The sequence below is a fragment of the Dipodomys merriami genome, unplaced genomic scaffold, assembly GCF_024711535.1.
Source record: "Dipodomys merriami isolate MVZ:Mamm:240054 unplaced genomic scaffold, mDipMer1.0.p SCAF_19, whole genome shotgun sequence".
Classification (NCBI taxonomy): Eukaryota; Metazoa; Chordata; class Mammalia; order Rodentia; family Heteromyidae; genus Dipodomys; species Dipodomys merriami.
The window spans coordinates 27,158,440-27,186,316 of NW_027203270.1; the positions used below are offsets into that span (position 1 = coordinate 27,158,440).

The 27,877-nt window shown below is 41.2% G+C and overlaps 2 protein-coding genes across 3 annotated transcripts; both read left to right on the forward strand.

Moving 5' to 3' along the window:
- Positions 1-252: 252 nt before the first annotated feature.
- Positions 253-11,593, forward strand: LOC138831030 (keratin-associated protein 4-6-like). 2 transcript variants are annotated; one of them, XM_070028074.1, is made up of 5 exons: positions 253-338; positions 1,268-1,428; positions 5,491-5,624; positions 6,515-6,518; positions 11,027-11,593. In XM_070028074.1, exons 2-5 carry the CDS (start codon positions 1,288-1,290, stop codon positions 11,591-11,593), a joined length of 846 nt encoding a protein of 281 aa, XP_069884175.1. In that variant the 5' UTR covers positions 253-338; positions 1,268-1,287. The 2 variants fall into 2 exon arrangements, with proteins under 2 accessions (XP_069884175.1, XP_069884176.1); XM_070028075.1 differs by lacking the exons at positions 253-338; positions 1,268-1,428; positions 5,491-5,624; positions 6,515-6,518 and having other exon boundaries at positions 10,988-11,130; positions 11,188-11,593.
- Positions 11,594-15,363: 3,770 nt separating this feature from the next.
- LOC138830542 (keratin-associated protein 4-6-like) lies at positions 15,364-26,197 on the forward strand. Its single transcript, XM_070026916.1, has 2 exons — positions 15,364-15,702; positions 25,829-26,197. The coding sequence occupies exons 1-2, from the start codon at positions 15,364-15,366 to the stop codon at positions 26,195-26,197; spliced, it is 708 nt and encodes a 235-aa protein (XP_069883017.1).
- The last annotated feature ends 1,680 nt before the right edge of the window (positions 26,198-27,877 follow it).

Consider the following 27,877-nt stretch of genomic DNA (forward strand, 5'->3'; position numbering starts at 1 on the left):
CAATTTACAGTTTGATGACACATAGAGGGTAGCAGAATTTCCTTCTTTCAGAAAAACTAATCCTATAGCTAAGTAGATGGGTATTTTAGCACCTTTCTATATTTATTGTGTCTTCTCTCTAAATATAATTTGTGTGTCCCATCATCATTCCTTTTGCTTTTTAGGCTTCTGTTTGTTTGTTTGTTTGTTTTTGGTCTCTCTTTATTTTTGCAATTGAAAACCTGAACAGCAAAGTCTTGTTTATTGATAGGGATGAGAAACTCAAGAGAGATCTGTCATTTTGTGTGCAAATAAAAATAAAACAGAAGAATGATGTGACATCTAACTTGCAATAGCAGGTAAATATTGGAAAATCACAGGATTCCAGATGTCAAAAAAAGAGTAGGCTGAGGGTGTGGCTCACATGTTAGAGCATTACTGAGCAAGTGTATGGTCCTCAATTCACAGCACAATCCCTCCAAAACAAAAACAAAAAACTCAAACAAAAAGCACAAAGGACATAAAAACAGTATGCTGAAGACTGAGGGCAACGAGTTCATAGTACAACATGAAGGGAAATCTTCAAAGGACAGCAGAGCTCTGAAACCCACTTTCTCACAAGGGGAACTAAAATGTTATTTAGAGAGTTGATTCAGATAAAGAAAATATAAAGAAACAAAGACATATAGATGTTTCTAAATTAAAATGTCACCCAGAGTTAGTCTATTCTTCCAGAAAGAGTCTAGGAAGTGGATCCTGACTCACAGTGGAGGAAGGAAAATGTCCTCATGGCCTTCCTGGTGCCATGCTGCTGGTCTCTTACATGCAAACCTTCCTCCCCACTTGACCTGATGAAGGACTCATTAGATTCTAGTGAGGCTTTAGCCTCCTGGGTCACCACACACAACTATGGGCCTATAAAAATCTTGAATACCTAAGAATAGACAAAATGTATCATGTAAAATGAGACTGAAGCATATGCTAAGGAGACACTGGCTGTTATATGACGACTCTTTGAGGAACTACATCAAGACACACACACTTAGGAGATGGTTCTCCATGAACTGACAGGTGAATTCCAACATGCCAGAAAAACAGCATCATGTTTCCTTCCCACTTAAAAATTTAATCAGGAAAATATAGTGGCCTAATTTGAGAACCTAAACACCCACAAGGAAAGAATGCTACATGTGATGGATCACAATGTTCCTTAGCAGGGTATAAAAGAGCATGTGGGACAGAGAGCCTTCCAAACTGTTCAACCATATCTCCCTGCACCCCCACCCAGAACCTCCATCCTCTGACACCATGGTCAACTCCTGCTGTGGCTGCACCTGCTGCCAGCCCTGCTGCTGTCAGCCCAGCTGCTGCCAGACGACCTGCTGCAGGACCACCTGCTGCCACCCCAGCTGCTGTGTGTCCAGCTGCTGCCAGCCCTGCTGCTGCCAGCCCTGCTGCTCTCAGACCACCTGTTGCTGCCCCAGCTGCTGCACTGATTCCTGCCGCTGAGCACTCTGTCCTGCACCCTTCTGCCCTTCAATAGGCAGCATTATTGATGTAGTCCTTCTCCAAACTAAGTCATGGGAGACTACCTGTAAACCTCACTTTACACTGAGGTCTGTGAGGGCCTCCAAATGCACTGTCCCCCTCCGTCCTTGGCAACTTACTTTCTCTCTTCAAAATGAATTCAAGTTGGAATTTTCCATGTAATCTGTCAACTGTCTTGTTACCCACATGAAGGTATTTGTTCTGTGACTTGGTTTCTCAAATGCTGTTATTCCTCATCAATAAATTTGGCATTTTAAAAATCCAATTATAAAAGCATTGTGTCTCTTTATTTTTCCTTCTTTAATTGCTGTTCCAATATATAGCTCACCTCCAAAAAATAAAATTTCCACAGTAAAGCATTCTGGGTATGCCAGCTCTGATCCTTCTCCATGGATCTCTCAAATAGGCCATGGTTGTCTTGCACCAGAGCTTATATCTCTCTGCTGAGGGTTTCATCCATTGGATAGGAAGTTCTGGGCAGGAGCTCAGGCCCCAAGGGGCACAGCTGCAACAGTGAGAGGAGCTGGTGAGGCCCTGTCCTGCTCACCTCCCCTCAGTGCCTATGTGTCCACCCTGTCCAGGGTTCCACATGTTGTCCATGGGAATGCCGTCCAGCTGCCCAAGAAGAGTTCTGCTTATGGTGTCACTTTTAACTGTTTCCCTCCTACTCCTGATTATTTCTCGTTTCCCACGTCTTGTCCTGTCATCATGCCCCAAGTAAACTACTTACCTCAAACCTCAGGCTTTCCTTGTGCCCCAGAGTGCACACAAGCTAAGAATCACATCTTCTTCATCTAAGTGCAGCTGTTTGTCCATATGTTTTTCAAGTGATGGGGATGGTTCTCATTATCTAGGCACCAGCTCTTGGATCTTATGCTCACTGAACTCATAAGTCTGCTGAATATTTTGATTTGGATTCTTTCAGCTCTTGGCCCAACTGTTCTTAGATAAATAATGCTTAGTCTTTCATTGTTGTTGATGCTTAACTCTTTAAAGTTTTTCCTTTGGTATATATTAATTGTGCAAATAGTAAATTTTCTTTAGACATTATCATACATATATATGGGGTTCTATGACCTTAAGTTCTTTGATTTGTCCTCGTGATTACCCATACTTACTCCCCTCTTATTTATTTACTTCATTCTCTAAAAGGCTTCTTTTTATTTTTCATGTCTTTTTAAAACTATGAAAAAATAAAAATAAAAATGATACTTGTCTTTCTGAGTCTATCTTATTTCAATCAACATGTTATTTACCACTTCAATAATTTTCCTGCAAAGTCATGACACCATTCTTCTGAATGTCTGAGTAGCACTGCATTGAGCATATGCACCACATTTTGGTTCTTTTTTCACCATCAATGGGTACCCAGGATGGCTCCATGACCTGGCTCTTATGAATAGTCCTGAAATAGATGCAAGCATGCATTTATTTCTGCATTCTGTGTTTCCTGATTCCTTCACACACACACACACACACACACACACACACACATATGTATACATATATGCATACACATAAGCAGCAGTACTTTAGTTGGGATCTATATTTATATATTTGAGGAAATTGTATGCTTATTAGTTTAATGAATGAGCTAATTCAAATTCCCACCAACAGTGTATGGGTTCTCTTTTCTTTTCAAGGATCCCCACTAACACTGTTAGTTTTCTTGATGACAGCCATTCTGACTGTGGTGAAATGGAATCTTTGTGTAGCTTTGATTTGAAAATCTCTGATGAATACTTTCTATATAATGGTACTCATTGTGTTCCTTCAATGTCTATTCACTTCATTGCCCATTTTTATAAATTAGATATATATGTATGTATCCATCTATATGTATACACACTTGTACAGTTGTACTGGAGAATGAACAGTGAGCTTCCTGTTTCCTAGGGTGGTGGTTTTGTAGTCAAGTTTTCTATATTTGGATGTGCATATTTCTGGAAATTCTTGATAAAGCTACTTTCTTCCTCCAAATTAGTAGTGCTTCAGTAATGCATGTGTTTCTGGCACTTTTGCCAAGAATCAAGATACTGTAACTAGCCAGCTGATTAGGTAAATTTCTGGCTCCTGTGTTTAATTCCATTGTTCCCTGTTTCTGTTTTAGTTGGCAGTGTGTATTTTATTGTTTTTGCTTGTTTTAGCTTGCTAGGAAAGAGCTGTACCGTATCAGCCATCTCCCCTGGTGACCAGAATGGTTTCATCAACATGGCTAGGTGACATAATTTCAGGTGGTTTATTGTGATAGTTTCAAAAATAAATTCACCATTGAAGAAAACTTCCTATTCATAATCTCATTTGTACATAAATAACTAAAATAAACCTCACCAAAGACCTGGAAAATCTTTTTGATGAAACTTAGTAACAATAGAAGAAAGAAATTGCCTGTTTGATGATGCACAGGGGGTAGCAGAATTTCCTTCTTTCAGAAAAACTAATTATATGGGTATTTTTAGCACTTTTCTACATTTATTGTGTCTTTTCTCTAAATATAATAGCATTTCATTTTGTGTGTTCTTCCATCATTCTTTTTGTTTTTTAGGCTTGTGTTTCCTTTTTTTGTCTCTCTTAATTTTTGCAATTGAAAACCTCAACAGGATAACATAATAATCCTCTTGAATAATGAAACAGGAGAGTCTGGACTGGGAAGGTTGCTCAGTGGTAGAGTGCTTGACTCACATGCATTAGGCCATGGGTTTGATTCCTCAGCACCACATAAACAGAAAAGTCTGGAAGTGGTGCTGTGGCTCAAGTGGTAGAGCACTAGCTTTGAGCTGAAGAGCTGAAGGACAGCACCCAGGCCCAGAGTTCAAACCCCTTGACTGACAAAAAAAACAATAAAAATAAATGAAAGGGGAATCTTGTTTATTGATAGGGATGAGAAGCTCAATAGAGATCTATAATGTTGTATGTGTATATATAAATAAGACAGAAGAATAATGTGGCATCTAACTTGTGCTAGCAAGTAAATATTGGAAAAATCACAGGATTCCAGATGCCTTGTCAAAAACCACGAAGAGGGGATTAGGGGTGGGGTGTGGCTCAGGTGGTATAGCATTACTGAGCAAGTGTATGGTCCTCAATTCACAGCACAATCCCTCAAAAAAAAAAAAACAAAATAATCAAACAAAAAGCACAAAGGACATAAAAACAGTATGCTGAAGACTGAGGGCAACGAGTTCACAGTACAACATGAAGGGAAATCTTCAGAGGACAGCAGAGTTCTGCAACCCACTTTCTCACAAGGGGAACTAAAATGTTATTTAGAGAGTTGATTCAGATAAAGAAAATATAAAGAAACACGACTTATAGATGTTTCTAAATTAAAATTTTCACCCAGAGTTAGTCTATTCTTCCAGAAAGAGTCTAGGAAATGGATCCTGACTCACAGTGGAGGAAGGAACATGTCCTCATGGCCTTCCTGGCGCCATACCGCTGGCCTCTCACATGCACACCTTCCTCCCCACTTGACCTGGTGAAGGACTCATTAGATTCATTCTAGTGAGGCTTTAGCCTCCTGGGTCACCACACACAAATATGGGCCTATAACAATCTTGAATACCTAACAATAGACACAATGTGCCATGTAAAATGAGACTGAAGCATATGCTAAGGAGACAATGGATGTCATGTGATGACTCTAGACCAAACACTCACACTTAGGAGATGGTTCTTCATGAACTGACAGGTGAATTCCAACACGCCAGAAAAACAGCATCATGTTTCCTTCCCACTTGAAAATTTAATCAGGAAAATACAGTGGCCTAATTTGAGAACCACCTGTTTGTAACCTAAACACCCACAAGGAAAGAATGCTACATGTGATGGATCACAATGCTCCTTAGCAGGGTATAAAAGAGCAAGTGGGACAGAGAGCCTTCCAAACTGTTCAAACACATCTCCTTGCACACCCACCCAGAACCTCCATCCTCTGACACCATGATCAACTCCTGCTGTGGCTGCACCTGCTGCCAGCCCTGCTGCTGCCAGCCCAGCTGCTGCCAGACCACCTGCTGCAGGACCACCTGCTGCAGGACCACCTGCTGCCGCCCCAGCTGCTGTGTGTCCAGCTGCTGCCAGCCCTGTTGCTGCCAGCCCAGCTGCTGCCGGACCACCTGCTGCCGGACCACCTGCTGCCACCCCAGCTGCTGCACTGATTCCTGCCACTGAGCACTCTGTTCTGCATTTGCCTGTCTTAAGCTGCCAACTTTTTGGAAGTAGAAATTTGCAAGCTGATCTTGGGAGGCCTAAGGTGCATACACTTCAGTGGGCATTGTTGTTGGTGGCGACCTCTACATACCTTACCCCTCTCCTTCAGGTTCCCATCTCTCTTCAAGAGCAACTTAACTTAAATTCTTTCTAAAATCTGTCAACGAACTTTCTTGTTACTACTCCTGATATATTCTAACATGTTTTCTTAAGTGTTATTATTTCTATATCTTAAATAAATCTCAGTTTTGAGCCATCCCAATATAAAAGACTTATGTCTCTTTATTGTTTTTCTTCTTGAATTGTTTTTCAAATAATAGCTCATGTCTAAATAATTGTTTTTAAACGCTGGGGTGAGGGATTCTGGGTAGAAAGCTCTGGTCCTTTCCTACAGCTTCCTCAACTATTGAAGATGGTTGCCTAGAACCAGAGCTTAGAACTCTCTGTTGAGGACTTGTGCTATTGAAAAGGAAGCTCCAGGTGGAAGCTTCTGCCCCCAGGGTACAGCTCCAATAGTGAGAGGATCTGGGGAACCCCTGTCCTGCTCACCTCCCCTTCAGTGTTTGCGTGTCCACCATGTCCATGCTCTACAGGTCATCAGCAAGAATGCAGCCCAGTGCTGCGGGAAACATTCTTCTCAGTGTGGTACTCCGCGCCTGTTACCTCCCCACTCCTTGCCCTTAATTATTTTCTGAGTGACCCTCATCCTGTCCGATCATCATCATTTCCCAAGCAAACTACTGGTCTTAACCTCCTGGGTCTGGGGATGCCTCAGATCTGTGGTGCAATCTAAGACATATCGCTTCCTCATCTCAGTATCACAGCTGTGCCATACATTTCCATATGATGGGGATATGAATTTCATTAGGACATTTCATGCATGGATATGAGCATCTGTGTCCTTAAGTTCTTTGATTTGTCCTACTGATTATCCATACTGATCCCCTCCTGTGAGTCTATGTCCTATTCTCTACTAGTCCTCTTTCTACTTTATGTCTTTTAAACAACAACAACAACTGATATAGATGAACATATTATGGACAATTATGGAGATGGGTCTTACATTTCTTTACCCATTTGGATAATCCAAGGACCTCATATTGCTTCCAAAGTCCAGCCACTAGCCCACCACAATTCAATTTAAAAAGTTTGTGCATCATGCAGAAAACTGAAAGTGGACTGTCACCATGCACTAACATCAACTCAAAAGACCTAATATCTGCACAGCTAAAGACATAGCAACCAAACTAGAAAAGCAGACAACTAATTGGGAAAAATATTTACCAGCAATATATCAGACAAGGGGCTAATATCCAGTATATACAGGGAACTCAAGAAATTAATCCCTCCAAACCTAACAAACCTATTATTAAATGGGCAAGGGAACTAAAGAGAGACTTCTAAGAAGAGATAAAAATGGCAAAGAAACCCAGGAGGAAATGTTCACTGTCCCTGGTTGTAAAGGAAATGCAAATAAAAACAACCCTGAGATACCACCTTACCACAGTCAGAATGGCCTGCATCCTAAATTCAGCCAATGACAATTGCTGGAGGAGATGCAGAGAAAGAGGAACCCTACTGCTGGTGGGAATGTATACTAATACAACCACTTTGGAAAGCAGTCTGGAGGGTCCTCAGAAAGCTAAATACAGACCTCCCTTATGACCCAGCCATACCACTCCTAAGAATCTATCCTGAACAACAGGAACCAGGATACAAGGACAGATGCACCTCCATGTTCATTGCAGCACTATTTACAATAGCCAAGATATGGAAACAACCCAGATGCCCCACTATAGATGAATGGATCAAGAAAGTGTGATACCTATATACAATGGAATATTATGCAGCCATTAGAAAGGACAAAATAATTGCATTTGCAGGAAAATGGATGGAACTAAAAGAAATCATGTTGAGCGAGGTAAGCCAAGAGCAAAGAGACAAATAGCACATGGTCTCCCTGATAACTGGATGTTAAATCCAAAATGTAAGGATATATGACAAAGTAAACAAGACTCCAGAAACAAAGGACCTCCACTTAGCTGGTTGAATCATTAAAATGACCCCATGCTGCTGACCACATATATGGTATATATGTGCACATCAGAAAAAAACTAGGAGGAGGACACAGAAACAGAGGGAAACAGGGGAAAGCATACAACAGCGGAACCCATCATTTGTAGTGGTCATTGATCAAAATTATGCAACTAATGGCAGCAATGGGATGGAGGGAATGAGCAGGAAAGAGGGAACAGCTGACATTAAGCAAAAAGAAAGAAATGTACATATCACCCAATGTGGAAGAACTGTATTGTCAAAGCTCATAGAATTCATAAAATTTATAGACCTTGATAAAGACAATTTGCCCCACAAAGGTTAGAATGTGTTTGTGACTTTAAGTAAGTATCACTATCTCACAATACTTTGAAATTTATGGAATCACTTAATCACAATAAAAATTGCTATAAAAAAGTTTGTATGAAACAAAGACAAAGGGTGAAGCAATGCAACAGTTGTACGCACAAGACACTAGTTTGGAAATTAACTTTACAACATGGGGGAGATGGGGTGAGGGGGATCATGGGAGCAAAAGCAAAGGAAGGGTGACCATGTTTGACAAGAAATGCATTCATTATCTTACTTATGTAACCATAACCCCTCTGTACAACTCCTTTACAACAATATTAAATTTAAAAAAATTGTGCACTAGCCCAACCGTTGGCAGTTTTTAATGATTTCCATGTTCTGTCTATCATGATATGAACTGGAAAGGACCACTGATTTAGAGGTGTGAATTTCACAATATTTTTAATACATTTTCACAATATTGTTTTATAACAAAAATTTATAACAAAATATTCTGCAATATTTACCTGTGAAAAGGGGTTTCTTTCTTTCTTTTTTTTTTTTTTTGTGCCAGTCATGGGGATTGAACTTAGAACCTGGGGGCTGTTCTTGAGCTTCTTCTGCTTAAGGCTAGTTCTCCACCACTTGGGCCACAGCTCCACTTCTGGAAAGTCTTATGGACTTTCCTGCCCAGGTTGGCTTCAAAGAATGATCCTTAGGTCTCAGCCTCCTAGGTAGCTAGAATTTATAGGTGTGAGCCAACAATGCTTAGTGGAAAAGGTATTCTTTTTGTTGTTGTTGTTGGTCCTGGGGCCTGAACTCTGGGCCTGGGCACTGTCCTTCAGCTCTTCAGCTCAAGGCTAGTGCTCTACCACTTGAGCCACAATGCCACTTTCAGCTTTTTCTGCTTATGTGGTGCTGAGGAATCGAACTCAGGGCCTCATGCGTGCAAAGCAAGCATTCTACCACTGAGCCACCTTCCCAGCCCCTGGAAAGGGTATTTTTAATCTCCCTAATATTTATAAGCTTACCTCTGAATAGTTAAGGAATCTTTTTTCTATGTCTTTTTTTTCTGATCTTGTTTTGTAGCAAAGTGAAGTGGAGAAAAAGCTCCCTATTCAGGATATCTTGTTATTTAAATCTTTCAAGTTCTCTTTATTGACAAGCCCATACTAAAAGCATGAGAATCAAATGTTTGCTAAACAAGTTCATGTGATTAAAAAAAGTACATTGCAATGGGCTTGGTCTTTAAATGGTCTTAATTAAGACAGTGAATGATGTCATCACATTCTTACCAACTAGTCTCTCTCTGCTGTTCTTGATGCACAGGGGACCAACTGAAGTAGTGGCAGCGTTCCTAACTTTTAGTCAATTGGATGGGCAATTCTGAACCCTTTTGTAACTTTACTCTAAGCACACTGTATATACACACAAGCCTATGTTCTCTCATCTATACAGGTTTTATATTAGTCTGTCTAAAGTACTGTTCCTTTAAAAGGAGTCCTGGAAGTGGAATGACCTTTTTGAATAATGAAATGGGTGAGTCTAGTACACAGCAGGGGGTAGGTGTAAATTAAAATAAGAAGCATCAAATATTGGGTTTTCTAATCTGAGTTAACAAGTCAATCTAGGTAGGGAGGACATGGGTCCACATGTCCTCCTGCTAAAGCCACAGGACAGGACACAGAAGTAAAAGAAACCAACAGGGGCTGGGAATGTAGCTTAGTGGTAGAGTGCTTGCCCAGCATGCATGAAGTCCTGGGTTAGATTCCTCAGTACCACATAAACAGAAAAGGCTAGAAGTGGTGCTGTGGTTCAAGTGGTAGAGCGCTAGCCTTGAGCACAGAGAGGCTCAAGGACAGTGCCCAGGCCTTGAGTTCAAGCTCCAGGACCAGCAAATACTACTATTGCTGCTAAACAGTACAGATGGAAAGGAATGAATTTCACTATTTAGCAGAGATTGGCATCCGTAAGTAGCCTTAAAAATTATTTTACAGGTTTGGTTTTGGCAGATGAAAAAGAGAAAGAGAGAGGGGGGGGAAGGGAAGGGAAGGGAAGGGGAAGGAGGAAGGGGAGGAGAGAGGAGAGGAAAGGACAGGAGACATATAGAATGTTTCACTATTTCATTATCCACCTTTGAGATAGTTCTGTGCTGACCATAAAAATGTCTAGAAAAGGGCTGGGAAGGTGGCTCAGTGGTAGAGCGCTTGCCTTGCATGCCTGAGGCCCTGGGTTCGATTCCTCAGTACCACATAAGCAAAAAGAAAAAAAGCCAGAGTACAGGTCCCACGACCGGACCCCCCCCCCCCAAAAGAAGAAAAGTCAAGAAAAAATGGCCTATCATTCACAGTGGGGAAGGAAATATGTCCTACCTCATCTGGTCTTCCTGCTCTCATGCCAATGGTCTGTCACATAGAAACCTTCTTAGCCCACCTGACTTCTGATGAATAAGTAATCACATTCCAAAGCAGCTTCATCCTCCCCGCTATCCAGAAACAAGCATGAGGCTGAAGACTTATGATTCCCTCAAGGCCGACAGGGTATACTAGACACGGTGATGTGTCTTTATCCTCAGATACTTGACATGTGTCAGCCCTCATTGAGGAATAAAGTGAAAGAGTCACATAGGAGATATTTCCATAGGAACAGATGGATAAACACTAACACACCAGGAAAAGGAAATCCTGTTTCCCTTCCACTTTGATATTTAACCAGGAAAATATACTTGCCTAATTTGATAATTGCCTGTTTATTAACATAAACAATAACAAGGAAAGAATGCCATAGGTAATGACAGCTGACCCTTAGCAGGGTATAAAAGGGCATCAGGGCCAGAGAGACTTCCAAACTTTCCAGCCACATCTCCTTGAACACTAACTCAGAACCTCCATCCTCCGACACCATGGTCAACTCCTGTTGTGGCTCCACCTGCTCTGAGGAGGGCTGCTGCCAGCCCAGCTGCTGCCGGCCCCAGTGCTGCACCTTTAGCTGCTGCCGCCCCAGCTGCTGTGTGTCCAGCTGCTGCAGGCCCTGCTGCCAGTCTGTGTGCTGCCAGCCCTGCTGCCGCCCCAGCTGCTGCCGCCCTACCTGCTGCATTTCCAGCTGCTGCAGGCCTTGTTGCCAGCCCAGCTGCTGCCGCCCCAGCTGCTGCATCTCCAGCTGCTGCAGGCCCTGCTGCCAGTCTGTGTGCTGCCAGCCCTGCTGCCGCCCCAGCTGCTGCCGGCCCTGCTGTACTAGCTCTAGCTGCTGTGGCTCCAGCTGCTGCCGCCCCAGCTGCTGCATCTCCAGCTGCTGCAGGCCCCAGTGCTGCATCTCCAGCTGCTGCAGGCCCCAGTGCTGCATCTCCAGCTGCTGCAGGCCCCAGTGCTGCATCTCCAGCTGCTGCAGGCCCCAGTGCTGCACCTCCAGCTGCTGCAGGCCCCAGTGCTGCATCTCCAGCTGCTGCAGGCCCCAGTGCTGTATCTCCAGCTGCTGCCGCCCCAGCTGCTGTGGTAGTTCTTGCTGCTGAGCTCTCTGATCTTCACCCTCCTAGTCTTCAGCAGTCAACATTCTTAGTGGAGACCACCTGTGAGCTGAATCATGGAGGCCAGTTGTAACACTTTAGTTCCCCCTGGGGTTCATGTGGGCTTCTAAACATGCTGTCTCTTCTCCTCCCCATCTCTCTCCAAAATAAACATGATTTGAACGTTCTCTGAACTCCATCAACTATTATGTTACTCATATCCTCACCCCCACTGTGGAAGTATTTGCTCTTTGACATAATACCTCAAATGCTGTATTTCTTACATTTTAAATAAATCTTAATTTTTCAAAGCATCTAAACATAAAGCTTTGTGGCCCTCTTGAATTGTCGCCACCTGCCAATCTTTTGCAGCTGACCTCCAAATAATGAAAAGACCATTGCAGAGGACTTCATATCCCTCAGCTCTCTTCCCTCATCCCCCCTTCCAATTCAGGAGGGTGGTTTCATGGCAGCAGCCCCCCATCTGAAAGCATTTTCTCATTGCAGAGCAAGCGAGAGCTTGCTAGGAGGTGAGTGTAGTACACAGGCAGGGCTCAAGAAGTTTTAACTCTCTAGGAGTTAAAGTTCCTAGAAACAGAGGCCAAGCAGTGCAAAGTTGCTCATGGACATCTGCTCCTGGCCAAGTCCCCTCAGTGGACATCTCCCACTCCAAGAGCTCAGTGGTCCTTGGTGGGATTGGAGCCCAGATTCCTCCAGAGGAATTCTGCTCATTATATCTCTGTTGGTTTCCTCCCAGGCCTGGATCACTTCTCTAGTTCCCTCCAGATCCTCCTTGTGAAGGAGGATCACAAGGAAACCAATTTGTCTCAATCCCCTTGTGTCTGCAGCTGCCTCAGAGTGCACAAAATCTGACACCGTATCACAAGAACCTCAGGGTTCTTGCTCTTTCACTTGTTTTCATACAATATTGGGAGTTGCCACAGCATTGAGCCAATGTTTGCATTTTCTGGCCACCATGCTTGCAAATTATCCAACACTTGTCCTTTCTTCTTCCCAATGTGGGACCATCTTGGTATCTAGTCATCTCCACACCCTTTCTTCAATAGCCATGTTAGTTTATTTGAAGGCTGTAGGGAAGGATGACCATGTTAGTAATTCTCATCCCAATGGACTCATGCTTGAAGAGTGACTTGCTCTATTACATACATGAGTTGTACAAGGAGTGTTTCATTGTGGCATTTCCATAAACACACACCATGTACGTCTCAACCTTACCCTCCCTATCACTGTCTTTCCTCCCTGTTCCTCTCCTCTTCTTCTTCCTTCTTATACTGTTGGCGATGTATCACCCCTGTGGAAATCAGTATGGAGATTCTTCAAATAGCTAAAAATATGTCCAGCTTATGATTGTACCATATCACCTGAATATGCACCTGAATAATTATGTTTACTGAATGGAGTTTTTTTTTTTAATACAACAGACTTTCTCAGAAGAAATCTGGAAGAAACTGGGGGAAGCAAGTTAGAGTCTTAGAAATGGGTGGACAAATGTGGTTTCAGTGAATTCTACCAGATCCAGCCCCCAGAATGTTTCTTTTAATGTTTTTGTTTTTTTATTGTGAAGATATTGTACAGAGGGGTTACAATTACATGAGCAAGGTAATGAGTACATTTCTTTTTTATTTTTTTATTTTTAAAATATTTTTTATCGTGAAAATACTGTACAGAGGGGTTACAATTACATGGGCAAGATAATGAATACATTTCTTATCAAGCATTGTAGCCTCCTCCTTTGTTTACCCTTCCCAGCCTCCCCTCCCCCACCCCCCACCAAAGTTGTAAAGTTCATTTTCGACATGACAACTTGTACTTCTCATTGTTGTAACGGGTCCACCTGTATCCTTATTTAAACAACTTGTTTTTCCCCTTCCCCTCCACAAATTATTCCGACATCAAATACAGTGAAAGCAGGGGTTATACTGTGGGGGAGGGGCACGGGTTATACTGTGGGGGAGGGACATACAAAGCAACAAAGAAATAATCTTATAAATGCGTTAAAAAACAAATGCATGAAAGAAAAAAAAACATTTAAATACATATCTTAGGGTTCATTTTCCTAACATCACCTTATTTGACCTTTTCTGCTTGACTCATACATATACTAGATATTGCAAATAAGGGAAACCATGGGACCTATGTTTCTTTGGGCTTGGCTTACTTCCCCAGAATGTTCTAAAGTGCAACCATATCTCTGCCTCTCCTAGAGGCAATGTGGCTGAACTTCTGCCGTCCCATTTTTTTGTTATGGCCACCCCAGGGTGGAAGGAGATATAACAGATAATATCAAGTTAGATACCAGCAATTGTTTTTAAATTATTTTTGTGACTTGCAATTTAATTTATGTATATAATACTATAATATAGAGGCTTGTCTAAATGTAGTTCAACATTAGGATTCTCTGAGGAGCATTGAAAATGTCTCAAGCCCTGGCCTGACCCTAAACCAAATTAAAACAAGATTGTCCTAGGCAGAAACCAGGCCTGGACAGTTTTAAACTTTCCCCAATGATTCTATCATGCAGCCAACTGTCAGAGCCACTGGTCCCAGCAGTCTTGATGTGCTACTTCTTGGACTATAATAAGAATTTACTCTGCCTTTGTAATTGTGATGAAATGTTTTTCCTAATCTCCATAAATTGATATAGAAACATCACCATTAACAATCAAAAAGGTCTTTTTCTTCTTTGTTGTTGTTTATTTAGTTTTTTCCTCAGCCTCTCATCTGTAACAATTCCAGTGAAAAATCTCCTTTTCCCATCAAGATTCTCTGAGGCCTCACAATAAAATTATTAAAATCTTTCAAATCCCAGCTTTTCACATGCTTACAAATTAAAAACCTGTAAATCAAAGGCAATTTAGTTTGATAAACATATTACAAAGGAGTTGGTCTTTAAATGCTCTTAAGTAAATCAAGCACACCAACTCATCTCTCTTTTTCTGAGACATCTTTGGACTTTATAACGAGAGTCCTGAGTTCTGAGATACTCTCTCAGTCCTGGGAAGTCAGAGACAATTGGACTTTAAAATAACCATCAATACAGCTCTATATGAACTAGCATAGTATCTCACAGACATATGCCAAGCTAAAGATGTATCATTTGTTTGAATTCTAGATCATAACAAATCTATGGTAACAAGTTATTTAGAACACTGCTCTACCCTCCACCCCCAGTGTTGGTGGGACTTGAGTTGACTGAAGTTACACTGGGGCCCTTACATGGGATGTAGATGTTCCTTCTTTTGATAGGAAAGAAGTTACATGGAAGATGCATTTATCAACACTCACAGTATATGAGTTCTACTCAATCATAGAAAGTTAAAACTGACTGACTAGAAATGTTAATGAAGGAATCTATCAATAGTTCTACCAAATTACCACGCTAGCTAATTTGTATAAGTACAATTTTTTGAGTGAGCTGACACTCTGATGTGTTCTTCTGATGTGCCTTCGCTATAGTCTATGATAATTGTGCTTGTGTGTGTGTGTGTTTCACTCATGTGTGCACTCTCCCAGGAAAGAGACTCTACATCATACTCTTAATGGTTGGCAACATGGGTCTCTCTGATCATCTATTCAACACATCTACAGTACGAGCAAAGCAGCATCGGGATCTAGGTGCCTGTACAAAGCTTGAATGAACACTATAAATGCAGAAGGGTCAAGAGGTTTCAGCACAAATATATTACAACCAATGAGACAACATTCTCTCTGCCAAATTAAACCATAACGCAAACAAACGTACTGACAACAGGAACATGGACAGAGAATATAAGAACATTTCTAAACTCCAGTCCTTTAGTCTCCTGGACACTCACCCCAAACCTCCATCCTCTGACACCGTGGTCAACTCCTGCTCTCAGGAGGGCTGCTGCCAGCCTAGCTGCCTGCAGACCACCTGCTGCAGGACCTGCCGCCCCAGCTGCTGCGTGTCCAGCTGCCGCAGGCCCCAGTGCTGTACTTCTAGCTGCTGCCGACCCAGCTGCTATGTGTCTAGCTGCTGCAGGCCCTGCTGCCAGTCTGTGTGCTGCCAGCCCAGCTGTGGAGGCTCCAGCTGCTGCCGGCCCTGCTGCCGGCCCTGCTGCTGCCTGCGTCCAGTGTGTGGCCAGATCTCCTGCCACACCACTTGCTATCGCCCCACCTGCGTCATCTCCACCTGCCCCCGCCCCATGTGCTGTGCCATCCCTTGCTGTTGATCTCTGAGGCCTGTAATGTTGGCCACACTATGGATGTCTTCATGAGTCACATGAAAGTGCATCGTGGGCTCCTGGGGAGCTGGATGCTTACCTACACTGGCCTCTTCTGTCACAGTGGCATTCAGAGTTGCATTCTGCTGCCTGTAGGAAGCAACAGGCACAAACACATTAGTTAAAGGATCTTAGCCCAGGGTCAAATGCCTCTCTTTGTGGAACAATCCACCGTTAGTGCTTGCTAACTGTGACGCTGTCATAGAGAATCGTGCTCTCAATAAACACCATTTCTACGGTGATATTGAAATCTCCTGATTCACTTGTTATTTGGTTGTCTCTGTGTGTGAGATTCATCTGTCAGTTCACACCAAGGTCTCACTCTCTCCAAATTCAAGGGAGAGTTAAAATTTCTGGAGATTTATGAACATGGCAACCTTCTTGTGAAAAATTTAAAACTCTTCATTATCATGTGCTCACCATTTTATCATTTCTCAACAAAAACTCCTAATTTTAGTTCATCACATTATTGAAGTATCTCTATTTTTCTGGGTCACTTTACTCCTTCACTAAGGCCTAATTCACGTGAGCAACTTTTCTGCCCACCAGAACTCAGATAAGAATGGTCCCTGTGACTTGAAAAACATGTAACATGTACAGTAATATTATGTTTCTAAAAATATAAAGGTTTACCAGTTTTTATCCATAATCAAAAATGTATTAAGCCATTTTAAATTCAAATTTTCTAAGCATGATATATTTTCAGTGTTATATTTACAAAGAGTAAATTGTTTGAATTAAGAATAATTGTTTGAATTTTTGAGTCATAATTTTGTATTTCTGTATCTTTATAGAAAGCCAATAATCCTGTTTTTATTCCAAATAGTAAACCATGAGTTGCTATGAATAACTCATCTTCATTTATTTTCCCCTTATCTTTTCTCCCCTGGAGTTTTGCTATTAGTATGTAATAGTTTTATAAAGGATTTTTATTGTGACATGTCCATATATGCATAAAATGTACCCTAATTAAAAGGCGTCAAATTGTCAAGGGACAAAGTGAATAGATGTTGACATATGTTAAATTTCACCTCAACATACGTTGGAGTTATAGCTTCCAAATATCATGGGAAGATCCTGCAGACATTTTCTGTCTCAACCTTTTCCACTCATTCTATAGAGCACAGACCTGTGTCTTTTAATCACTGGGATTAACAGACCCTTCATCCTCCCATAGCTTCTTCTCTGGCAACTGCAAATTACAGGGTGTGGGCTCTAGATTTAATTTGGTGTTTTATTAGCCTGAACAAAATCAAAGAATAGAGCTTTTCTACAGCCTTTCAGTCTTAAAAAAAATGAGGCCTGTAATTTCCAACTTTACAAGAGCAGAAACGAGATGGCCCATTGAATCTGGGTAATGAGAAGATGATTTGCAAAAGCATCTGTCATGTCAAGGGAAATTAGAGAATTCAGAGCACATAATGACTAGAAGCAGATCTGAAGGCCTAGGCAATGACTGGATGAAGTGGCCAGAAGACTGCATGTCTTCACACAAGTGTGGTGGTAACTGCCTTCAGGGAGGATTCTGGTGCTGTAAAAAGGTCTAAGAATGAGGTTATGATGGAAATAACAAAACAGATAAAATATTATGAATGGAAAAGTATGACTGGCATGATTATTTTGTGATTACCACCACTCTGTCTGTATGTATGCTGGGATGGATTTTAGGTGACTGCTAATCATCTTCCTGTGGGATTGACTAAGCCCTTCTCAATAACAAATACGACAAAATATCAAGACATGGGAAAAAAAACCAAGAGTCAACATGTTTTAAGGAGATGTTTTGATTAAGGAACCTGTTGACACAGAAGAAAACGAAATACAAAAATACACAAACCATGGGATAGTTCTTACAACTTTTGGTAAGAACCTTCTTACTATAGTTCAGATGCCAATTGTTTCCACCAAGTTCATATATTAAGGGTCCAGTCCTTGGAATGGTGCTGTTCTGAGGGAGAGGGACCTACAGTGAGGATGGAAGGGCATTGGGTTATGCCCTGGAAGGAGGTTGTGGGATCTCTTGTTTTCTGACCAGAGGGAGGGGGTTTTGCACTGTCATGGGCTTCCCTCTTCACGATGTCCTGCCCAAAAGCAATGAGGTCAACTGATCATGGACCGAAATTTCTAAAATTGTGAGCCAAAAGAAACCATACCTATTGATAAGCTGATTCGCTTGCATTCATCATAGCAATAGAAAATTGACAAATGTGCCTCTTTTTTCCCCCCTTATTTTTTTTTTTTGTTCAGTTTTAGGGCCTGAACTCAGGACCTGGGCGCTATCCCTGAGACTCTCTATGCTCAAAGCTAGTGCTCTACCACTTGAGCCACAGCACCACTTCTGGTTTTTGAGTAGTTAATTGGAGAGAAGAGTCTTGCAGGGACTTTTCTGCCCGGGCCAGCTTCGAACCACAATCCTCAGATCTCAGTCTCCTAAGTAGCTAGAATTACAGGCACGAGACATCAGTGTGGATGTTTTTTTTTCTCTATTTTCAATTTGTTCCAAATCTCTGGTGACTCTTTCTTTGAAAGAAAGACCTTTAGCATTCAGCATAAATATAGCAACTGTCTTTATGGATACTCATCACTCAGTACTGGGAGTCGATTTTCAACACTGTCTCACTTTAATCTTTTCAAACAATCTCTCTCCCCAGAAATTCAAGAGCATTTTGGCATTTCTTTCTTTTTTTTAAAAGACACATATAATTCTTATTTAAGTTTTGAATTATCTTTAAGTAGTTATATAAAGGAATTGTCATTTAGCAAAGCAGTTTATAAATACAATGCATCTTGATTCATTGATGTTCAACATTCTCACCCATCCCTCTCAACCCACCCCTTACCTCACTTTTCTTAATTTTGTAGGATATAATTAGAATTCTTGACTGCATTCTCTTCCTACTTTTCTATTCACTCATCTATTCCTCTCCCCTTGGCTCCATTTCTTAAGACAGATTACTAAAGGTAAAATGAAGCCAGGCACCTGTGGCTCATGCCTGTCATCCTAGCTACTCAGGAGGCTGAGATCTGAGGTTTGGGATTTGAAGTCAGTTGTTCAGAAAAGTCCATGAGACTCCAGCAAATGGTACAGTGCCAGCCTTGAGTAAAAAAGCCAAGTGAGAACATGTGGTCCTGAGTTCAAGCTCCAATACTAATGTATGCACATACACTCACACACATTACATTCAAATTGTATTTCAGGCTTTGGTATGCAAAGAGAAATAAGCATAGTCCCTTCCCTGACAGACTATTTTTGAGGGAGCCAATAAACCAGTGCATTTCTGGTAGAGAATGAAATCAACTTATGCCTACAACAGAAGTGCAGTGAAGGAAGGATTTTGCTTTGTGTAGGGCCAAGGAAGATATGGAAGAAAACCAGCCTTAAACTCACCAATAAAAGATGATCAGCAGAATTCTGACTTCATAAGAAATGTCCTTGCCTCAGACAAAGGCAATTTCCTGAACAGAATAGTTTTCTTTAAATAATTATTTTTACCTAAGTGTTTGTGACACACACAAATAAATATTCCTTATTTAAGACTATAATCATATGAGGCTCTGATTTGGAAATTCTATATGGATGCATTTTCTGTGTAAGTACATGTAAGTTAAGTGATACAGATTTTATATTCACCTTAATGTCTCTAAAAAATTAGCCATAAGGGATACTCCAAAAATTGCAAGTCTTTTTAGCTCAGAAGGTGGGAAAAACATTCTAATAAAATATCAGGAAAACAAGGCAATAAGGTATCTTGATATTCTAAATATTAAGAATAGATAAAATATTCTAAATATTAAAAATAGATGAAAAACAATTTTTCTAGATCATTCTACCTCAGTTTGGAGGACAATTCTGAAGACAGAGCCAGACCAAGCTCAGATACTCTACAGTCCTTAAAAACACGGAGTCACCATTAATGGTTTCAGGGTGCACCGGGGTGCTGAGGATGAACACACATTGGCATGTCCTAAGAACTTCACCAGCTCAGTGACCACCCAGAATGTACACGTGACTCATACGCTTCCTCGATTCTCATACTCACACAGGGGAGCTTACTTCCTCTTCTTCATTCTAGCATTCCATTTGATCAAAGCATGGGTTTACTCACTGGGGACCCTACCTCCATCAGAAGCTTCCCTGCTTCATATCAGAATGAGAAACAGAAAAGTGATGATGGCCCTCTTATTCACATGACACCCAGAGACTGATGTCATGTAATATTGCAACCAAGAGAGAAACCTAGGTGACTCATGAGGTAACACACAGGAAACATGAAAAAGAGGAACTGATTCTTTTCTATGAATTGGTAGGTTTTACTAGAAAAATGCAGTTCATTGGTTCCACTTATCTTAACCAAAGTAAGAACACTGTCTTTTCAAATCACAGAAACTCCTTAGCCGAGTATAAAAGGGGACTACATGCAAGATGACTCCAAAACTTGAAACTCACTTTCCTGAAAACTGGCCCAGAACCTCTACCCTCAATACCATGCTCAGCTCCTGTTATGGGGTGACCTATGAACTCTACACTAGAGGAGGGGAACTGAAATAAATGTCTGACCAATTTGTGATAAGAAAACAATTTAGAAAACAATCCTAGATGAGAATTGTGGAAAAAATATTTAATACCTAATGTTGTAAACTCTATTGCATGAATAATAATTCAAATTGTGCAATGATATTAACCCTCTACTCCACTCACAGCATAGAACACCCTATGTATCTGAGATGACAGGTGGAAACTAGTTGAACCTGCAGGTGATCTCAGCCTACAGAGTAGTTTTTAATGTTATGAGACGACTCTATGTACATGGCTTCCTATCTCATAGGGAACAGTGTCTGAAGAGAACAAGGGTCATGGAACATGCTCTAAGGTGTGTTTCTAAGATGGAAAATGAACAACAACAACTAGAGAAGGTTAAAAGCAACCAGACAGAGAGGTAAAGATGACAACTAGAAAAGAATATGTCATTCTTTCTGATGGAGGCATAGAATTCCATTGTGTATATATATATACCACATTTTCTTGATCCATTCATCTACTGAGGGGCATCTGGGTTGGTTCTACATCTTAGCTATGGTAAATAATGCTGCAATAAACATAGTTGTGCTGGTAGCTTTAGTGTGGTCTTGTTTGTGATCATTTGGGTAAATGCCCAAAAGTGAGATTGCTGGGTCATAAGGGAGCTCTATGTGGAGTCTTTTGAGGAACCTCCATACTGCTTTCCAAAGTGGTTGAACAAGTTTACACTCCCACCAACAATGCAGTAAGGTTCCCTTCTGTCCACATCCCCTCCAGCATCTGTTGTTGTTAGAGTTCTTGATTATAGCCATTCTAACTGGGGTGAGGTGATATCTCAATGTTGTTTTGATATGCATTTCTTTTATGGCTAGAGAGGTTGAGCATTTCTTCATGTGTCTATTGGCCATCCTTCTTTCCTCTTCAGAGAATTTTCTCTTTAAGTCTTTAGCCCACTTATTTATTGCGCAGTTGTTTCTTTGAAGTTTTGTTGTTGAGGGATTTAATTTTTTGAGTTCCAGGTATATTTTAGATATGAGACCCTTGTCCATTGTATGTAGTGAAGATCTTCTCCCAATCCGTGGGCTTTCTATTGATCTTACTAGCTATGTCCTTTGCCATGCAGAAGCTCTGCAATTTCATGCAATCCCATTTGTCCAACCTTTCTTTGATTTGTTGTGTTTGTGGGTCTCTATTAAGAAAATTTCGGCCTGTGCAAAGGAGACCTAGGGTTTCTCCTATTCCATCCTGTAATGTTTTCAGAGTGTCTGCTTTCACTCCAAGGTCTTTGACCCATTTGGAGTTGATTCCTTTTGAACAGTGTTACTCTTCCACCATTTTCTCCCACTTTCCCACCTCTCAACTCCCTCCTCCTCTTCCCCCCCCAGCGCAAGTTGTAAAGTTCATTTCTAACATAGTGTCTAGTATCACTGTTGCACTGGTTCACCCTTTGTCCTGCAGTTTCTATGATTCCCCATCCTTCCCAAATCAGATAAATTTATAAACAAGGCAAAAGGAACAGAAATCAAAATAGTGGCAACAGGGAATAAACCAAAGGAGAAAAAGAAAGAAAGAAAAAAGAAACAATGCAAACCTCTTGCTTCCTTTCTTGGAATTCATTTTGATAAACATCATTTTATATGGTCATATACAAATATCTATTGAACTATTGTGATCCTCTGCTAAGAATATTCTAGACATATTCTAGTTATTAGAAAAGGGAAACCATGCAGCCTATGTTTCTTTGGGTCTGGCTTACCTTGCTTAATATAATTCCTTCAGGTCTTTCCATTTCCTTATGAACAGGACAACGTTACTTATTTCTGTGCCTAAAGAGACCCATACCATCCTCCAATCAAAATTCACTAATTGTTACTCACTGAAGATTGTGTCCTCATTTCTTAAAATGACAAACAACACAGTCTTGTAGCTTTGTAGACTTTATTAGTCACCACCTGACTTTTTACTAGGTGTCTTTCTATTTCATGAGCAAATCACCTAACCCTATCAATCTATCTTACCTTGGAGGATTGTATGGATAAAAGAACACAATATATGCTTCATGTGTCACACCAGACAGCCTGCATCCATAGTATTTAGGGCTTTCCTAGAATGATAAACATGCTTCCATGCAATGAGTAGGCACTAGTTCTGCCTCTGTGTACAACTGTACTCCCCCTCCCCCATGTCACTTCTTTTGATGGAAAAGTTTCAAACCCAAATAGAATCAGAGGACAAGCAGGTAGCTTAGAAGAGTGAGCTAGATCCTGGAGAAAACAACGTGGGTTGATTTTTGGAAACTGTGGCTACCTGCACACTGCAAGACCATATAAAAAGTTCTCCGGAGCTCATGGCCATTAGTTCCACACCGGATACACATTAATTTGCAGGTTCACTCAAAAGCAAGCCTTGCTTTTGTTGATCCTCCCAAGATAACCATCTTTTCATTGACTAATTCCAGAAGAATGTGCTGAGCATTTACTACCCGACCCTATTATGAGTGGAAGGCACTAGCATGAATCAACACGTACCAGATTCTGCATTGATGAGATTTTTCAAAAGAAATTACTAATGATTTCAAATGTTTGGATATATATTTTTTCCAGTACTGAGGCTTGAACTTAGGGCATAGGCAAAGTCCCTGAGATTTTTTTTACCTAAGGCTGGTGCTCTACCACTTAAGCAACAGCTCCACTTTTGGCCTTTTGGTGGTTAACTGTAGATAAGAATCTCATGGACTTTCCTGCCTCATATCTTACCTCTTGAATAGATAGGATTATAGACATGAACTACTGGTGCCTGGTTGTGCCTATACATTTTTACATTTAAGTTTATATACAAGATTTTTGTTTGATCCTTTATTCATATGAATGAGGTTGGTCCCTGGAGTTCCTCTTTAGATGCTGAAGGGGAAACAGCTCCCCACAGGACAGTATAATTAATGGCACATCCTAGTTTCAATCTTGGAGGTTCTCTAGAACCTTCAAATGTGGAGAGTGAGCAATAGATGCAGGCAGGGGGATGAGGAACAGCAGAGAGGTAAACAACCCATTGGTTGCTTGAGGTAAGAACTAAACAAGTAGGTTTCTGTCAAGCATTGCAGAAGACAGCGTAGGGTAATCTAGTATAGTAAAGCCTAAAATATTATCACAGAACTAAGACTTCAGAGACAGAAGCTAGAGGAAATACAAGAATAAGAAGGAAAAACTAACAATAAAAGACTTGGGGAGAGAGCAAGGGGAAGGATGACATTGTCCAAAAGGAAATGTACTCATTACCTGACATGTAACTCTAACCTCTCTGTACATCACCTTTATAACAATAAAAAATAAAAATTTTAAAACAATGAGTAAGAAAATGAGTAAGATGGGGAAATAACTAAACAATAAGATAGATTTTATATTCATTTACCCCATTTGGTCTTCATTTGCTCTCAACCTCCAAAAAAAAAACTAATCCTGTTTTTTTCAAATGTAGCATATTATTTTTATAGCAAAAGCCAAGAATAACTCAAATATCTATCAGCAGAGGAATAGTTATAGAAGCTAAATATGTCCACAAAAAATCAAATACTTTATGGCTGAAATGGAATAAAGAATTTCTGAACATGCTACTATGGAATTCATTGTTGCTATTATATATTAAATGAATAAAATCCAGTTGGAATGAGGTATGAATAGTATGAGAGCATTTATCTGAAAAAAAGGAGATATAAATAGATAAACCTATTTTAAATAACAAGAAAGGAAAGCATTAATTTTTAAATGACCCAAGTTTAAGGTGGTAGCTATACTAATTCTTACTTAATCATTACCCATGATTTACATGTGTCAACGTATTCCACTGTACCTCACAAATATGTACAAATCATTATGTGCCAAGCAAAACAGAATGATTGTTCCACAGGGAAAGAAAGGAATGCAGGCAGGGAAGAAAAATAGATGCATGACTTCTTTGAATATACTCTAGTTTGTGAAATTACTTTTGGAAAAAATATACTTTGTGTAATTACAAAGTCACAAAATTTTAAAGCATAATCCTAATACTAAAACAGACAGACAGACATTAGTGGAGTATTCTAATCCTCCTATGCATGAGGATGACCTTATGTAAATGAACATTTCCCTCAGGTGTTCACCACTGAGCCGGAGTCTTACAGATGAGTGAACACATTCAGGTTCCAGTAAGTTGTGCTCAACTAAAGCACTTCCCAGCATAGTGACACATATAATGAAGGAGAAGAAAATTCCATAAAAAGAAGATGTCAGGGGAAGTACTGAACAGGAAAAGCTGAGCTGGGACTTGAAGAAGAAGAATTTGAAGAAAGACTACTATAAGAAGATGTAACAGGACCACCCAAAGTGTACAATTAATACTCGTTACGCTTTGTAGATTATGACAGGCCATAACAATCTTAACTTGCTTCTTGTGTGAACTCATGGAAAACGGGCATCTTGTGGGTTCTTCAAAAGGAAAACTTAAGACATTAATTTCAAAGTATTCGGTTTCTGTTATCGCCTCTTTTACTGAAAGTATTCAAATGCATAACACTGGGCTTGGACCCTAATCTTATGATACTTTAAGTTTTTGCCCAAATCTTTCCTGTTTAATACATCATACTTTAGCATTCAGAGAACAAAGAGGAAAGCTTATTTGTCCATGTCCTTGTTGCTCAAGCAGAATGTCTTGAAGTTCTCTTAGTGAAAGAGTGTAAGAGAAGAATACTTCAAATAAAACTTTTTATAGATGTCAGAATCCATTGCCTACATTGGTCTATCCCCTATAGGGGTGCTGGCCTTCCCAACTGACTTCTGCTATTGAAAAAGAATGACGTGAAGCCATTCAGGTAGAACCATCAAAATGGAAGGTCTTTAGCAAGGACCCGTCTCCCCAGTCAATCAAGAAATACCTAGGAGAGAGGGAATCCCCTAGTTTACAGAAATAACTGCAAGAAATCCTTCCATCTGTTTCCTTACTAGCATTCTTCCTGGCAGTAGCTTGTGTTTGGCCACACTGACATAAAAAGAGGCTTAAATTGTGAAAGCCATCCTCAGAATATTATCGTGAAAGAATAGAGTGACACATGGGAATCCTCAGTCATAGAGAATCATGTGACGGTCACAATTTAGAAGATATGTAAGACCGGAGTAGAAAGGCAAGTGTGGTTTCACATGGTTTATAACAAGCCTCAATGAATCATACACACCACTGGAAAACACCTGGCTCTTCCTAGGTACTGAAATAGTTAACTTCATAAACACAATTACGACAATAACTTCCCAGTGTAAAAATAAGGAAAAGTATTGTTTACAGTAACATCAGTTACCAGGCAGAGTATAAAAGGAGACCCGGGGCACAAAGATTTCCAGATTCAAGAAAGACACTCCTTGGGAAATCTACCCAGAACCTCCATCCTCTGACACCATGGTTAACTCCTGTTGTGGCTCCACCTGCTCTGAGGAGGGCTGCTGCCAGCCCAGCTGCTGCGTGTCCAGCTGCTGCAGGCCCTGCTGCCAGTCTGTGTGCTGCCAGCCCTGCTGTCGCCCCAGCTGCTGCATCTCCAGCTGCTGCAGGCCCTGCTGCCAGTCTGTGTGCTGCCAGCCCTGCTGCCGCCCCAGCTGCTGCCGCCCCAGCTGCTGCATCTCCAGCTGCTGCCGCCCCAGCTGTGGAGGCTCCAGCTGCTGCCGGCCCTGCTGCCGGCCCTGCTGCTGCCTGCGTCCAGTGTGTGGCCAGATCTCCTGCCACACCACTTGCTATCGCCCCACCTGCGTCATCTCCACCTGCCCCCGCCCCATGTGCTGTGCCATCCCTTGCTGCTCAGCCTGCTGATCTGGACCCAGCTTTCCCTCCTCTGTCCCCTCCGATGTAGGACTTCCCTTTGTATTGACCCTGAGCACACACTGAGTGGGGCTCCTGTTCACTCAGCTGGGTCTCTTGAGTTTGTTGGGATCTCTAGAGATCCGACAGCTAGCTCAGTGACCATTTTGTTGCCTCAGTCTACATCTTTTCCATGTGATCCTCTCCCTCTCATCCAAGTGTGAATTTGCTTACGGTATACCAACTGTTCTTCAGATTCTGCTTCTTCACTTTAAAGTATCCAGCCATCAAACTAGAGGATCCAAAGTTTGATTTCAATATCTTCTACTTTTATAGATTTTCATAGACTCTCTTTCCTGTCCATTGGAGATTCTTTTCTTTCTCTCTCTCTCTCTTTTTTTTTTTTTTGGTCATTCTTAATGCTCAAATTTTCCTGTTGTATTTCTGTCCCAAAATAAACTACCACTTTCCTGTGTAGAAAATCCATGCGACTGTGCTCTTTTCTCAACATCTCAGGCAATCACGTCACAGGCCTTGCCATGCCACAGTACAGAGGAAGCCACATCTGTCACAGCCCACTTTGCACTGATGGTTTCTTTAGTTCTTAAGGCCACATGGAAGGGATTCATGGGTGAAAAATAAGAAAAATACATTTTGGAAGGAGGGCAAACAATGTTGTATGGGTGGCATGCTTTGATATTGCATATTTCTGAAAGTAGTTCATGGTCACTACAAAGAAAATGGAATTGGGTGGCTGTAGCTGGGAGCAAATGATTTGGAGGTGGGGGGAATGAAAGTGGCAAGTGATAAATCAGAATTGGAAGAACAAATGGGCAATGGTGAGGGGATTTTTGGTAGCAAATACTCTCACCTCCTGTACGCCCAGAGCAGATGAAGCTGAGGGCCAAGCCTTAGACTTAAGATGGGAGTAGCAGAGAGCTGGGGTGGTCTTGTCATGACCTAGACTGTTGTACCCACCAAGTTACACCCTCACTGGGACAGAAGGAGAACCGGATGTGTGGGATGGGACTGTCTGAGTTGACCCAATTAAAATCTGGACATTTGGATTCCAAAATACCCCTAAGCCCTCCAGGCCCGCAGAAATTGTTGACTTTCCATGCTAAACTCTAGGATCATCCTTTTCCTGAAAGACGCTGTAGAAGCTTCAGTCTTGACAGTTACCATCTCTGCCTGCTTCTCTTTGCCACACACTCCTAACTGGAATTATGTTATGACAGACTTCACCCACCAAAAAAAGGGTAGAACTCCTAATGGAGGGCTAAGCTCCCAAAGATCTGCAGGACTCAAACTACTTCATGAGTAGTGGTGTACTTGTCTATCAAGAGAGGTATATTGGCCACTTGTCTCTCCTTTTGTGATGTAATGGTTGGAAGATGATCATCTAGTAGCATCATTTCATGAGGCATGGCAAAGTGATGACTTCAGTCACTTGTATTACTCCTGTGCTGCTGACTGGCCATGGTAATTCCATAGAGAAATATCTCCTCGTGAACTTGTGGTTATGCAAGAAATACTATTATTCCATTAAAGGCAAAATAGATAGTCCATTCTCTCCTTTTAAAAAAGTCAGTTTGCATCATCACAACACAGCCAGATAGGGTTTCTTCTTTCTTCCTTTGGGATTCCTATGAATTGATAGATTCCAGTGTATTTGGTGCTATCTCCACTCTA

Excerpts from the sequence above, each read along its gene's own strand:
- LOC138831030 (XM_070028074.1), top strand. The coding sequence starts at position 1,288 with ATGGTCAACTCCTGCTGTGGCTGCACCTGCTGCCAGCCCTGCTGCTGT. Across the intron at positions 1,429-5,490 it reads GCCAGCCCTGCTGCTGCCAG|TGCACCTGCTGCCAGCCCTG; the intron begins CCCTGCTGCTCT and ends TCCTGCTGTGGC.
- LOC138830542 (XM_070026916.1), top strand. The coding sequence starts at position 15,364 with ATGGACAGAGAATATAAGAACATTTCTAAACTCCAGTCCTTTAGTCTC. Across the intron at positions 15,703-25,828 it reads CCTGCTGCTGCCTGCGTCCA|GAGGGCTGCTGCCAGCCCAG; the intron begins GTGTGTGGCCAG and ends ACCTGCTCTGAG.